At 49.2% G+C, this 15,078-nt stretch overlaps 2 protein-coding genes across 2 annotated transcripts; one reads left to right on the top strand and one right to left on the bottom strand.

The window, feature by feature from the left end:
* Positions 1–103: 103 nt before the first annotated feature.
* Positions 104–1,289, bottom strand: EDB82DRAFT_523225 (ketopantoate reductase PanE/ApbA-domain-containing protein; the record flags this gene model as incomplete). Its single annotated transcript, XM_025733362.1, has 3 exons — positions 104–1,072; positions 1,125–1,191; positions 1,276–1,289. 3 exons carry the CDS (start codon positions 1,287–1,289, stop codon positions 104–106), a joined length of 1,050 nt encoding a protein of 349 aa, XP_025584277.1.
* A 9,967-nt stretch (positions 1,290–11,256) lies between these two features.
* EDB82DRAFT_473934 (uncharacterized protein) lies at positions 11,257–12,689 on the top strand (the record flags this gene model as incomplete). The annotated part of the gene is made up of 3 exons (XM_025733361.1): positions 11,257–11,332; positions 11,402–11,560; positions 11,638–12,689. 3 exons carry the CDS (start codon positions 11,257–11,259, stop codon positions 12,687–12,689), a joined length of 1,287 nt encoding a protein of 428 aa, XP_025584276.1.
* Between the last annotated feature and the right edge of the window lie 2,389 nt (positions 12,690–15,078).

Genomic DNA, 15,078 nt, shown 5'->3' with positions numbered 1-15,078 from the left:
CTTACAGTGAATCTAGTCTTCGCAGTCATTCAACTTAATAATCTAACCATCTTCGCTGCACAAAATAACCAATTCTAACTTGTTGTCCATGGGCAACCGATCGTCACAGCTTCCCCTTGTTCTCCCTCTTCCTCATCCCCTGAGCCGACCTCAAAAGCGCATACAAGCTCTGCAATCTGGGCATCTCAACACCCCTTTCCCTTGCAATTCTCACAGGATTGCCCAAGATCACCTCAAGCTCCAGCGGCTTGCCAGCCTCCCAGTCCAGCAACATACTCGGCCTGGCACCCTTATTCCGCGCCGTGCTTTCAATGATCTTCTCTGGTTTGGCCATATAGTCTGGGAAAGGTCGACCCAGTATCTTTGGTACAGCGTCGCGGATCTCGTTCATTACACCCAGTAGATGTCGCTGCAACTCGTCGTCCGCGACCATGTCTGCGTTTCCACGGCCACCGGAAAGGACAGCCGAGGGGTTCATAGCCGCGTTGATACAGAGCTTGTGCCAGCGCACAGTCTGGAGACCGACTTCGTCGTGGGGGTCTACGTCTTTGATACCGCCTAGGTCTGTCCACCAGCGACGCAGCGCCTCGGTCGCTTCTGTCCCGCGACGACCCAGCTCAGAGTCCTGCGCGGCCAAGCCATCGGTGTATGCTCCAATGCTCACACGCGTCCAACGGTTCTGACGAATAGTACCAGGCGAAGTCTGCTCCGCGCTGACAACAGTGACTGCACTGACGATGGGGTTGTTAGGGAAGCGTTTCCGGAATGGCTCTTCCACACCGACACCGTTCTGGATGAGAACAATGCAAGACTTTGGACCAACCAGGGGCTCAATTATGGAAGAGTCATCGCTGATATCTGGTAGAGCCTTTGTCGTCACAAAGATATAGTGCCAGTCTTTCTTCTCACCGGACGCAGTGGCTGCAGCTGCAGCTGCATCAACCGATGGGAAAGCCGCGTCAGGGTTGAAGGTGTAGTCACCAAATGTTCGCGTCTGCAGCTTTACACCATCCTTTTGAATAGCAGCATAATTGGAACGCGCTACAAGAGAAACATGAATGTTTTGCGATGGCTATTATGTTGGTTAGTGAGATGTCTACTCTCATGTGGTAAGGGTACTTTACGTGATGGAGTCTGGAAGCATAGAAACAGCCAACGGCGCCAGCACCGATGAAGATGATATCAACACGACTGCGAGCGAATATTCACATTAGCAATATGTGCAGGATACAATTTACATGCGATTGGACGCCAATATGGATGGACTATTCTTACCTATTCTCTGCCATGATGGCGATGTACGTTGACTTTGTGTTTACGTTATCGGTGGAGTACGGAATTGATCAATGGATTTGCTACTGCAATGGCGATACACCTATTTCCTGAACAGGTAAATCCACAAGTAGTGCTGCAAAATCAAGTCAAGTCCGGTTCCTGATACAAGATGTAGAGCGTCAAAGGATTGAATAATAGAACACCAACCAACCCCGCCATTTTCGCCACGGCACCGAGGACCATGCCGTAATAGGAGGCTGGAAACGACAGCTCTCAAATTGGAAACTGGAAACTGGAGCACACCATCGATACCCAGGTCAGCCAAGCCTTATAGCATCTTGATATTTTTATGGATATTTTTGTCTCTGTCCATGGTTCATACGGTGTTCATATGTACTTTGATCAGTCATTTTCAACAAAATCCACAATAGGTAGGGAAGTCCATCTATCATTGTTTTCTTTTTTGTCGGGCGATCGGCCGTGTTAAAAAAGAATAAATGACAACTGTCATAATAATAGCAGCATCTGTCCATAATACTGGTTGTTGGGTATCAATCCGCTGATCAAAACCACCACCTGCTGTATCTGGATGTTTGTTGGACTCAGTGGCTTTCACATCACATCGCAGCATCCATCCTCTTTTACCTTGTGAGACCCAAAAAGATACACTGCCTCAAGGGTCAGTCACACTTCCCTTCACTCCATCGGACAGTTTCGCATTAGACGCTTTTGAGTTTCATTTCTCGCTCCGATGGATTTATTACGAGAGTAACAAACTAAATGATCAACCCGTATATTTCCTTCGGCGTCAGCAGCGCATGTTCAACAAGGCAAGCCATCATGGTAGGGATGGATAGTAAGAAATATGTATGTATGTAGCTAATCACTACCTACGTATATTACATCTATACAAACAAAACCCCCCAATCGGTCACGCCGTTCGCCCGGGTTCGGCTTCGGGACACTCCGCCGATCGTTCACCACTCAAGAGGGTGAGATTTCACGTCTGACAACATCGACACTCTTTTCTGAATGGCCTGGACTGGAACCATGATTCAAAATCCCACGCGACTCAAGCCACGTCGACGATGCAGAAAACAAGCCAGGCCAAGCTCTGATGACCCAGCCCAGCCAATCTATCAACTGCCGGCTGAAATAATATCCAATAGCTTCGAGTTGACGGAGCTACTAGCTAGCATTTGCATGGTAGGTAGGTAGGTATGCTTCACTGCCGCCCAAAACTACCGTTTCGGTTCATCGGTTTTAGATCTATTGCACGCTACGAAACGGAAGTGGTATGTGCCTACAGCTGATTCCCGGCCTGTCGAGGAAGTCAAGACGACTTCTCAAGGCCGGGTGCCCAGCAACGAGTTCATATTTATCTATGCCAGAGCAAAAACATCCAGGTCTAAGGAGAGCAGACACAGAATGCCGATTACCACGCTGAGTAAAACTCAACGCAGTTGCTGGCAAATACAACGTCACGCGAAAAAATAATGAGCTGTTGGTTACTATCTGTAGCAAGGTTGCGTGCATGGCAAATGATGCCATCAAGCATCGTACCGACACGCGATTTGCGCGAAGGAGGAGCTCTCTGCCGCTGTCGCCCCCAGTCCTGACCTGACCTGACCTGCCAGAAGAGGCCTACCGGGAGGCGCAAACGAATCAGAATGCGCCTGACACATCGGTAGCGGCAGCGGCCGCTTTCCCAAACATACAGTGCAATACAATACTCGCCAGAATCATGACGCAACGCAAAGGAATCGACCTTGCTTGGTATTGCAGTGCAAAGCACGTAAGGGTTGCAGTAGCTGTCGGGGATCAGCGGTATCTCGTGGCGTGCCCAGCGAGATGGGTAGAAAGAAATGTGGTTGTGTTGACCCCAACTTGACTTTTTGTGTGGTTGCAAAGGGAAAGAAAAGTCTGCCTGTCAAAGATATGGTTGAGTTTTGACTTTGCAATTTGGCAAAGTCAGCGCGTGGGGGTATTTTGATTGCCCGGTCCCCGATGAACCAATCAAAAGTCTTCGTGGCTTGGGCCAATAAACGCTCCAATCCAGAGCAAGGCGTCGCATCCAAACCAATCAGAGAGCTGCGCGCTCGACTTGCCTTTTACGGACAGGATGGAATGGTCCTGCGGGCCCCAGTCTTCCATGGCTTCATGGTCGACTGCATTGCAACTCTCCATATCCATGGATATGGAGAGCCAGTAGAACCGTCTCTTATTGAAATATATATGGAGCTTCATGAAAAAACCGGCCCGTTTCGACTTTCCTGTTCCTTCGCTTCGCCTTTGTCCACCAACAACCGCGGCTTGCCATGATATACCGAACGCCATCGACCACGATCGTGCCTGTGATGGATGTGATGTGCTGTCTTGTCTGTGCCTGATGGGGGACGAACGAGGCTGTGACAACACAGTTACATAATGTCATAAGCACGCAACGTATCTGCATACTATCTTTATCTTGTCTTTTGCCAATTTCAACTATGTGCGTACCCATTCCATTCTTGTCATGGTCTCCCGTGGCGTCTAGTTAAACCGTTCAGCCCATCGTTAAACTAGGGCTCGTGTTTCGTTTCATTTCGCACCGAGCCTCACAATATCAAATAGTGGAAATTGATCACAGGCAAAAACTGTAATATCCGTACGGCCGTGCTACGTAGTAGAGGCTCAAGAGACATCTGACCAGGGCGACCCTCACCCTCACCCTCGTGCTTGTGCTGACCTGAGACGAAGAGATTGGATATGGATCGAAGCAGATGCGGCTAAACAGAAGCGCCATCGCAAATGTCGAGGTGCAGATGGAGCCCAACACTCATTAGGAATCGCGCGTGCAGAGCTACCGATGGACGGCGCAAATGAGCCCCATCGCCAGCAAAACATAAATGTAATAGACTTGTCAAGATTGTCCGTGTTACATATTAATAACACGCTCGGTCAACGAATAACACGTCGGTGTCGGTCCGTCGACTAGGCGAATCTCCATTCCTTGCAAAGTGTAAGAGAAACTCATTTGCCAAATGATGATCAATCGGCCAAGGTCTTTGACGCAGATCAATAGCATTTGGCCAAATGCCATATGCTACGTGGTATCATGGACCGATCATTCAACTCCACTCTGAACATGGGGAAGAAACTTACCTAAAAGCACAGATCTCATTAGAAAAGCCGAGGATTGAAACCACAAGGTCTGTGTATGGTATGGGTACCGTAAAGTACATGTCCCTGGTGACCAACACTTGCTCGCATCCAACAAAGATTCTTGCTGATTCATTCATACATATGCACGAGCTGGCACACAGGCTAGTTTTCCTGCGAGCAATGAGAGACCATCTTGACAGGCTGGTCCGAGCTCCCTACATTGTACCACAAGGACGCAGGGGCGCAAGCTTCTAGAAAAACTGCTGGAAACTAACTTATAACAGAAGATCAAGGGTCGTGGTGTGTGTGGGAGGCAGAAGGACAGCCCAAAATCCTGTTTGGGGGGACGTCGATGTGATGCCAAGGGCCAATCATGTTGACATATAAGGATGCGGGATGGTGGGGGCAGAGTTTGGGGCCCCGACGAGATGTCTGGAGTCTTAAACAAGCCAGGCAAGGGTTCCGGTCCGTTTTCGAGTGACTTGGGGGACGGTGCCAGTTCGAGATATCAAGCACTGTCCTGACATGCCATGTCATGACATGACTTAGCTGAACCTGAGGTCGGTTTCTCATGTTGATCTGTGCAAAGTGTGACTATGTAAGTGAACGGCTGATTGCCGTTTCAAATTGTCATGCCTTCCAATTGCAGACTGACAGCAAACCTGTTTCCATCAGTTAGCCTATGACTGATAATGGCGGTGTCTGTGGAACCAGGTCAAACCCAGTGACTTGTGGGTTATGGTTGCTACTTCACGCCTCTCTTGGCGACTAACAAGAGCCGAAGTCACACAACCGCGAGGCATCAAGATTGAAGACAATCCGGAAATGCCCCTCGTCTTGACAGCTTCATGAAACGATTGGTATCAGGCATTTCAAACGGAAACCACTTTTGTCGAGAGTTGTTAGTAAAATGTCGATCCATAGTGGGCCGGGAGAGGCTGTAGTTCATTCCTCTCGCATTTGATAGCAGAACTAATCCGTATATCACGAATAAACGAGAGCGAACTTCATGGTTGTATTTCCCAGTATGTAATCATGATGCTCAGGACATTGTCAGCTGAATAAACCATCCCTGCTTGGTCGCTCCATCTGTGATTAGGCAAGTCACAAGTGAATTGACAGATGCAAGTAAGGAACAGGCAGGTGTGGTGCAGACCCTGCGTGAGCCTCGTGGAGTGGACGTAGACATGTAAGGGTCTGCTATAGCGCAGAATGGAACAACAAGTCAGACCTCCAATCGAGCATTACAACCAAAGACATCATGACTGGTTCCTGCGTGAAATCCTTGACACTGCATCAGTTGCGGTCAAGTAATAGACCTTCTTTTCATCTTCCATCTTGAGTATGGAGTTTAATACCCCATACACGTGGACAGATGGCGTGGAGATCATAGATCTATCTCCTCAGGCGGTCTGATAAACTCCGAAGCTTGCTCGGTATCCCACTCCAGCGCGGCTGTCGCTTTTGGCGGCTCCAAAATAACTTTTGATGTTGAATTAGCGGCTAGGTTGCGGGGTCAAGGTTGTCGTTTTCTGGTTATATTCCTTGTAAATGTATTATTTGCTTTGTCCGATCTGTGTATCTCCGGGAAGAAAGAGGAAATGCCGGAATCGTGGTTCGTCTCCAAGCTTGTGGAAGACCATGATCCGAGTCTGTGATGGATTTCTGATAACAGCCAACTCTCAGTTAATTCCTTCTTTTATTACTTATCCTGTTTCATAGAGTGATATGTTTCTGTGAGCTTTTGGTCCGAATCGATAGGGATTCGTGGAGATGATTTCTTGGTACAAGTCTACAAGTATATGGCCAAGACAAAACATATCACAGCCAATATCAACGACCAACATTGGGGAAGCTCTCGGAAATCTTTTCCGTTTTCATTGATGGCCAGTTTAGCTTTGCCTTGGCTGAGGCACAGGGGTTGAATATCTTTGGTATGATCGGTTTGAAGGAACGTTCATCATGACGAGGGTAAAGGGAATACCCGCGATTACAGACTGGGGTTGTAAAAGCAACCGAAGCTCAGCCGTCATGCATTGTGTTTGTACACAGCCAAGCGACGAGAGAATACGAGTAGCAATTTGACCACGGTAGTATATTAGAATTCCGAATTCAAATATTATCGTTCAACCATCATGAGTCGTTGTTGTATAAGCCATCTTGATTGCGAAAGCAAACTCCCGGCACCCGCTCACCCGCACTTTCCTGTCGGGATCCGTGCATCGCATCGCGGGGGAAGTTGGGGAAATGCTGTCAACTCAACTACAGGATGCGCATGTCACAAGCACACAGCTAAAACGCAAGTCTGCCGCACCTCGGAGTGTATCCGTTTGTATGGATTCCGGAACGAATTGAACCCGACAGGATTGGACCTGCACCAACCGGGCGGAGACGGATGACTGTGCAATGCTGATGACGCGGAAAAGTCGACGATGCTAATGGATGAACGGAGGGATGTCTCAGCCACCCGTCTAAATCACTGAAGCACTGCAGAATGTCAGCATTCGGTCACAGGTGTTGATTACTCAAGAATGCACGCCGAAGGGTCCTACAGGTTAACAATGTCGACCGTGAAATTTGCTGCCGGTATCAATGTCCGCCCAAGCTTCAAATTAACGATGAAGCACCGTATAGTCCCCGAATAATTATACCAAGATAGGAAGTCCGACAGGAAAATGAGAGGCGAGGCTACAAATAGCATCGGCGAATCTCTGTAGCCAAGACTATTCAGCCTGGAAGGCCCAATAGCTACCCCTGGATCAGCGGTCTGCAGACAAGTGCGCTTGTCATGGTACGTAGCACGGTTTGTGCTTAATTTGGTTTGGGGGCACCCTGGACCAATGATTTGCAGGGTCCACGAGGGTCTTGAAGAGCTATCCTGAGACAATGTAACTTGTTGGTCAGTCATCTCTGTCTGCTCACATACGCCATCTCGAAATTCCACAACCACAACACGGACAAGAGAAAGCCCAGCGGCTATACATAGTCCGGCATGCCTGTAGGGGCATAGGTGCTAGTGAATAAGCTGGGGCTTTGTGGATAAAAGGATCCAGGATGCTTGTAGGTTGTGAGCTTCTGACAGTCTGGGCCTTGATCAGAAAGCGTCGCGTGAACCCTAGACAAGGGGCATCAGAAGTATGATGATGTTGTTGCCTGCGCAAGAATGGAGTCAACGAACGTGAAGTGGGAAGCAGCGTATCAAATCGCAAGCGAAGAAACTGTAATATTTAGGAGAATTAAACGAGAATACCATCTCATGTGCACAGGGAAGTAAATTAATAACACTCTGCTCGCTTCAGCAATGTCACTTGCTGGTCGGTAATTGAACTGGCCGGTTTTCAAATTGCTGCATTGCAGAAGCAGAGCCGCGGCATTACTGTTTCCGCTAAGGGTGCAACCAAGACATCATCAGAATTTGCAAAATTTAAGACAAAAGTTGTGAATGTAGGCGAGCATCAATCACGCCCTATCAAATGAGCTGGAGAATAGTTTGATGCAGGAGGATGTTGATAGGTGGAGCTGCAGCGGTTTAATGCCATCCATCACTCAGCCTGAGTTATTACAGTGTTCGCGTACAGTGTGTGTGACATACAGCTTCATAGCGGCACAGACAGGAAGAAAGGAGCCCTGCATTTACATCCGTTGTGCTTCCATTCTTTATGGGGATTGTACGGATAATTAATCAGGTAATTCAGTTATCGCTGATAAAGTTACTATATAGATTTACTCAGCTTACCATGATCAGTTATTTACAAGGAGTCTACCAACAGCACCAACAATTGCGGGTTTCCGAACTGATACCGACCCCAACTATACTCCATCCCTGAGGATACCTAGTACCAACTAGACTAACGTACTGCTTGGTTCTCTTCCTGCACGACTCAAACTGATGGATGGATCGACCCGAAGATGCTCCGCCGATAAGGTGCTGCATAACGTAAAACTTTTCTTTTTCCGCTTTTGATGACCTTCATCAATCTGTTAAACTAGCTAGGTAGCTAACCTGGTCAAATCGCACCCGTTTAAGCTCGAGTCAGCCAATAGCTGTAAACCTTGTTTGAATTGCTTGCCTGCCTGTCTGTCCTGCCGCGATCCTCACTGACGAATGCCAACTGGATGCCCTACCCCCCAGTCTAAGAACCCCAGCCAACGGCCACTAAACGAGACAGGCGGACGGCCTGTAAATGTCAGTCAGTTTGTATGTACTGTACCGTCTGACCAGGTACAGGGCAAGGCACAGCCTGCAGGCGACGATACCTGCACGAGAGGTTCCTAAAATACAGCCGATATCCGGCTGCATAAGGCACCATCTAGCCGTCAGATTTGGAAGCCGAGTAGCAGTAGAAGTGGACGGAAAAGTTGAATGCTACCGTGATGTCCAGGCTTATGACCGATCACTATGCCATTACCGTTGACTGCCCCGTGTTTCTGTTGTGTTCGTCTCAAGTTGACTGGACTTGATTTGACTTGACTCAAGCAAAATTATAAAAACATAATTCCTCATCAGAGAGTTATGGCTGATTTTGATCCCGAATGTTGGGACTAGGATATCAAGCCAAACCAGTCAGCGTCGCTGCATCTCTACGGCCCCGAATTCTCCCATAAAGTTAAACATGGATATTCTGATCGTCACTCCGTCCCGTTATGCCAGTCAACCTAATTTACCCGCAGAAACACTACTATTTTACGGTAGGCAATTCCGAACGGAGCAACCACCACATAACCTTTTGCCAAACATCGCCGATATTGTCTATCTGCGTTGTCGAGCAAGGCAGGTACAGTAAACTCGACCTGCCCAACGAAGGGCTCAGGTAGGGCACCTTCCCCTCTACCCATGCGCAATAGCGATACGATGCGATGCGTGCGGCTCCTCCTTCTCACTTTGTACCCTTCACTCTCCTCCACTGTAATCTGTCTCGCTCCAATCTTCCCCATCCATCGTGATCCATCCACTATAACATTCATGGACAAATCCCACAAGCCTACCTAGACCAAGCTCCACAATCCCCCCAAGCTCACTCGCTCGACCTAAAATTATCAATCAACCGGCGCGACGGTTGTATCAACTCCCACATTTTACACGGTCAAAGACTGTCGATCTGGACATAGATGTACTGTACAATAAACAACTGCAATTCTTTCAAGCCCTAGTCACAGGAACCGATGCCCGCCAACATTTGTATCACAATTGAACCCTTGAGAGCAAGAGGCACGAGGACGCTATTCCGAACTCGGTCTTTATCCCACTCTTCACTGGCCATGCCACGGGCCACCGAGGGTGACGATGCCCTCTCAAGCTCGTCATGGTCGCTTCAGAACCCTTGTCCCCCATCCTAGCCCACGCTTTCCACCCCGGTGCCCCAGCCCGGTCACCTTGCTGCTTGCGCCATCGTCCCACACTGTACAGCCGAGTATCCTCGATCGCGTCCGTGTCCGCGACCTCCCTCCTCCACGTCTGGCCTGGCCTTGCTGGGTTTATTCAAGACAAGGATATTGGGCAATGGGGCCTGGGGGCCGTAGGCACAAGCAACAGAGCAAGCGAGCGGGCGGGCAGGTAGACGGAATTATAACCAGCGAGAAAGCAAGAATTCGATTCTATACGTGCGGGAATCGATTCGGCGCGAGATGAGGATCAAGGGGATCATGACTGGGCAAGGGACCAAGGGATCAAAGGGTGCTCTGCTGCCATTCACAGACATATCACATTGTGGTGCATGCTGTGCTGCTTTGCACACCACGCCTCGCTGCTGCTGCTGATGGTGTTTGTGTCCTCATCATTGTCGCGTTGTCAAAGCCATAAGACAAGCCCTCCTCCTAGATTTTCTATTTGTCTCTCACTTTCACTTCTTTCTCCCGTTCCTGAATACAGCTCCCGCTGTGTTCTTCTATTCATCAGGGACCGCGCTCGGAAGTGTAGTGTGCTCTCTTTCGTCTCTTCACAATTGGTGTCGGCCGCCGACGTCACCACAGCTACAGTACCAGGTCCGACGAACAACACAACGCAAAACGAGAACGCTCCGACCATCCGGGCCGACATCTCCACCTACAACGTCTCCAGCAAGGCGGCTTGGCTTGGCCTTGGTTGTCGATGTCCTTGTCTTGTCTTAGCTGGCTCTGTAGCTGAAGGCGCCAAACCCGCTTGTGCATCAGAAGAAACCCCGGTCCTGCCGCCGACCTCGTCCGCCCATCCAATTCAGGTATTCCTGCGGCGCACTCCCTCTGGCTCTCCCACCCACACCCACCCAACCACATCTCTTGCACACCCAGGGCCCAGGGTTACAGTAGCGATCCAACCCGACCACAAGCTAGGTCTAGGTACCGTACAGTACAGTTCCAGAGGAGACCCCAAGACACCCCAAGGGAAAATTTACCCACCCACCGGTCGGTGGCATCTCCACTCCTGTTCCTCTCTCACATCAATTGGCTTTATCAACTTGCCCTCGAAAACTTTTATTGTCCTCTGTCCCCTCGTTCCTTGACTGGATTCATTTTCCAGCCTCTTCCAGCTCTGCTTAAGCTTCGCCGCGATATGTTCATGTAGCTGTCCGGTTTACCAAAGCTCTTTCGGCCCATTTTCCCCAACTTCAAGTCCACTTGATTTAGCGCGGAAGTACTTTTTGCGGGACACTTACACATAAGCCTTCAACATCGGCGCCGATAGAAATCCACCATATTCTCCTTCTACCTTGTCCGAACCAAGCGTACTCGACTGGGACTTAATCTCTCTGAGACCTACATATCAGACTTCTGCCAGAAATCAACTGCTGTCAGCACAAAGCATCTTGCTATCCAGCTCACGAGTCGACTGCATCTCAGACCTGTTAGCACCCCGCCAAAATGATAATTGATGGAGAAAAGTATGCTTGCGAGGCCTGCGTTCGCGGCCATCGTGTGAGCAATTGTCAACATTCTGGTAAGTCTATTCCATATCGAACACTCGACTTCGTCATGTGAGCCACTGCTTACCACGTGCCACCTCCAGACCGTCCACTTCAACATATCAACAAGAAGGGTCGACCGGTTTCCCAATGCGCGCACTGTCGCGCTATGCGCAAGTCTCGCTCTGCCCATGTCAAGTGCGACTGTGGTGAGAAGACGAGCAAATGTGCCCATTTGCAGCCAACTGTTGACGGGCACACTGGTGAGCATCCTCCAGCCTCGAGCTGTCCTAGACCTCGAGGCGGTCGTCATAAGTCGCATTTTCTAAACCTTTCGCAGAGACGTGCTGCTGCAACCATGGCGGCCACTGTAGTTGCTCACACAAGAACGAGCCTGCCCTTGACACCGTTCCCGAGTCTGACTCGGAGCGCGAGTCCCTGACCATGAGCATTACTGGTCGCCCAAAGCCTCCTGGTCGACGACGACGAGCCAACACAGTTCACTCGGACGGGGTTCTGACTTTCGACCAGCATGGCAACCATAAACCTGCCCACAGAACCAACCGAGCTTCTCAAAAGTGTGGCCCATACCAGCTCAACAGGGTGAACTCGGCTCACAGCACTACCAGTCTAGGCGCCGACAGCATGCTTCAAAAGAGCTCGCGGGAGCCTCCCAGCAGCCGAGCGCGTGCTGCTACCAACCGAGAACGCCGAGTCAAGTCGGAAACCACTTCACCACTTATGAGCGGTGCCAGCAGCTTCCAGAACTTGAACGCCAACCTTCCTCCTCTGGATCTGTCGGGCATTGAGTATCCTCCCTATATGGCCAACAGCACATTCGATCTATTCGGCTCTGGCTTCAACTCGGAGACGGATGCTCCTATGTACAGCGCCGGCCTGAGCGCGGCCTCAGTCGACTGGAGCCATTACGACCTCTCGGAGATGAAGGGCGAGAGTTTCACGCCATCAAGCTACAGCCAGGCTGGTACGCAAAGCTTCAATGGTCTGTTTGACTTCGGCAGCGGCTCGGAGCACCTGCCCCACCTTGCCAACACAACATCGACTTCGGGCGAGGTTTCTGAGGTAGAGGACTTTCTCCCCGGAGGAGATGACGACTACAATGGCCTGGATGGCCTGGGTGGTTTTAGCCGCACCGACAGCTTCATCCGACAGAGCGGCAGCGTGATGGCTAACTCGGCCGATCTAACTACCATTGATTACGATAGCTTCTATAAGGGAGCCGAAGCTGGCCCAATGGCTGGAGCTGGTCTGTCAATGGTTGAGGATGACCCAGCATTCTGGATGCCCAATTACAACGAGGGCATTGCGACAATGGACGAGAGTCCCGACCCTCTCGGCCCTGCTTCCATGCCCAGCTTTTGGGGTATGTGAAGATTGATTGAGGTTTCGAATATCCTGGCGTACATAATACCCATTCAGTTTTTTATTTTCAAGTCATTAGGGCCATGCACCGGCAGGCGTTGGAAAATACCACACGGGATGAAGCCATGGGAGATATGGCTTCTTTTTTACTCATTTTGCGCGAACAGCGGCAACACATATACGTTTCATGTAGAGCGAACTTACGCTCACCACCACTCGCAAACCAGACTCAGTAGAATGACGTCTGGATTTACGATGGTGATGATGATGATGACAGAATGACATTTTCATCCAAAAGGTGTCTAGACGGTTGGGGATATTGATGAGCATGCTTTTACTCACAATCGACTGGGAGGAACAAGAGATATAGAACAGGCGCAGCTGGTTTTTTTTTTTTTTTTTTGAATTATACAAGACTACAGAGCATGGATCCATGAGATCGTGTTAGCATTCAAGCAGAGAAGAGCAGTGCAATTGGTTCGGTGAATTAGCTTTGCGGAAAGATTTATGGCAGAATCGAGCTAGAAGACACTTCGGTGCCTCACGTCTCGCCAATATGTACATGATTTTATCCGCAAGGGGAATTTGCAAGTCCAAGGATGCGGCCAGGATGAGGATTCAAGATTCTATACTTGGTTGTCAGGCATTTATGCTGTGCCGAAAGACACAATTATTGCACATCGTTCTTATATCTGGCTCGATGTTTCCTGCTCCTTACATCTAGCCAAGTACGAAAAAGAGAACTTGGCCAAGATTCGCTACAACAATAGACTTCATGACTGGGACCGAGACCAACCGAGTCGAGGTCCATGAGCCAACACCAAACTACTGTTCCTTTCGCATATGCTACGAGTGATTGTGTTGACATGGGCTTGAGAATAGCTGGCAGGAACTTCTGCACCTGGTTGTTATCAGCTGTTTTTGATACGTCTAATGATCTCTGTCACGGATCTCATAGCAACACGTCGGACGTCCGGAGATGATATGAGTCGACGTGTCGAAGCACGAGTGGGATGGAATACGTGAGAGAGCATGTTCATTATCTTGGCTTGATGCCCATTCGACAGCACTGGCAATTACCCGGGCATGTATTCAGAAACAATCGGCGTTTCCTTCATATTAACTAACATCACCTTATTGGTAGCGCCAACACGCGCCGCTATAACCATGGCCACTCTTCCCCGACTTTGGACCCCATATCATTGCCTACCTCCCCGGTTGTCCCCCGGATCCTTGGAGTTATGGGGGAAGGATATGGCACTCGTACCAGGATATGGTCTCGACATCCAACTACATGAACGTAATAAGATCTTCCGATTTTCCATTCTTCACAAACTATCGATCAACACCCTGTGAAATAAACACAAGTCGTTCGGTTCGGGTATCATCACGATGAACGTTGAACAGCCCCACCACGTCCAACGAAGATTCTTCAACGTACATGCATGTCGTTGTTTGCTCTTGTCCATTAGGCTCGGAGATGCATACAACCTTTTTGCTTTTTCTTTTTCGTGCTGTGCATACATCCGTCGCTGGGTCCCGGTCCGGCATCAGTTCAGTAATGCAGGGCCTGGCCTGGTCTATTTTCCTTAACCCTGACATGCAGTTGGAGGGGGCGTATATCAAGCGTAGAAGGCTTCTGTGCGGCTTCTCAATACCAGTTCAGGTACGCGTACGTTAGTAGGTGTCGATGACAACTGGCTGGTAGCCTCAGAAAAAATGTTCATCCAAGCCACTAGTAGAAGCCGTTCCAATACTAATCGTCCATCGTCTTTTAACTACCGACTGACCGACAGATTCACAGACACACCAATCGATCACTAATAATTAGACTAGTCAAAAGCTGAAAGAAAAAAAAAAAGGCTTTTATTCGATAAGGGCAAGTTACGTAAATCCAATCTCATCACTACTCGTCACGTCTTCCCCGATCCTCGGAGGTAGAAGTAGACGATGTACGTGTCGATCAGGCACAGCTTGAAATATGCACCATTTGACTTTTTTTCAAGCCAGACAGCAGTAGCTTGAAGGATCAACTGAATTACTAAACTCTGTTCGAAGCCTTTTCTGCAGGTGAAATGAATATTCGGTTACAAGACCGTTTGATAGGATAGTCAGACAAGATAATCAATCTTAGTTGATACCACTTAGGCGTCTCCGTAATAGCATCTCAACAAAATTAGACGCCATCATTCACGGTGCGAGCTTTGGCGTCATGTATCATTCTTCGTCATCAATCCCCATTTTCATGAACCCCGGTTTATAACAAGTGTCAAACCAGGAATACTAATAGTACAAGATCCCCCAAAACCACCCAAACATAGGCCTTCCCGTCATATTATGGCCCCCCTTTACACCATCTTCCAAGTGTTGGTTTACAATCCTCAGGCTATCAGAAACG

The sequence above is a fragment of the Fusarium venenatum genome (assembly GCF_020744135.1).
Source record: "Fusarium venenatum strain MPI-CAGE-CH-0201 chromosome Unknown EDB82scaffold_2, whole genome shotgun sequence".
NCBI classification, from domain to species: Eukaryota; Fungi; Ascomycota; class Sordariomycetes; order Hypocreales; family Nectriaceae; genus Fusarium; species Fusarium venenatum.
The sequence above is the reverse complement of the archived record's forward strand: the minus strand, read 5'-3'. Positions and strand labels throughout refer to the sequence as shown.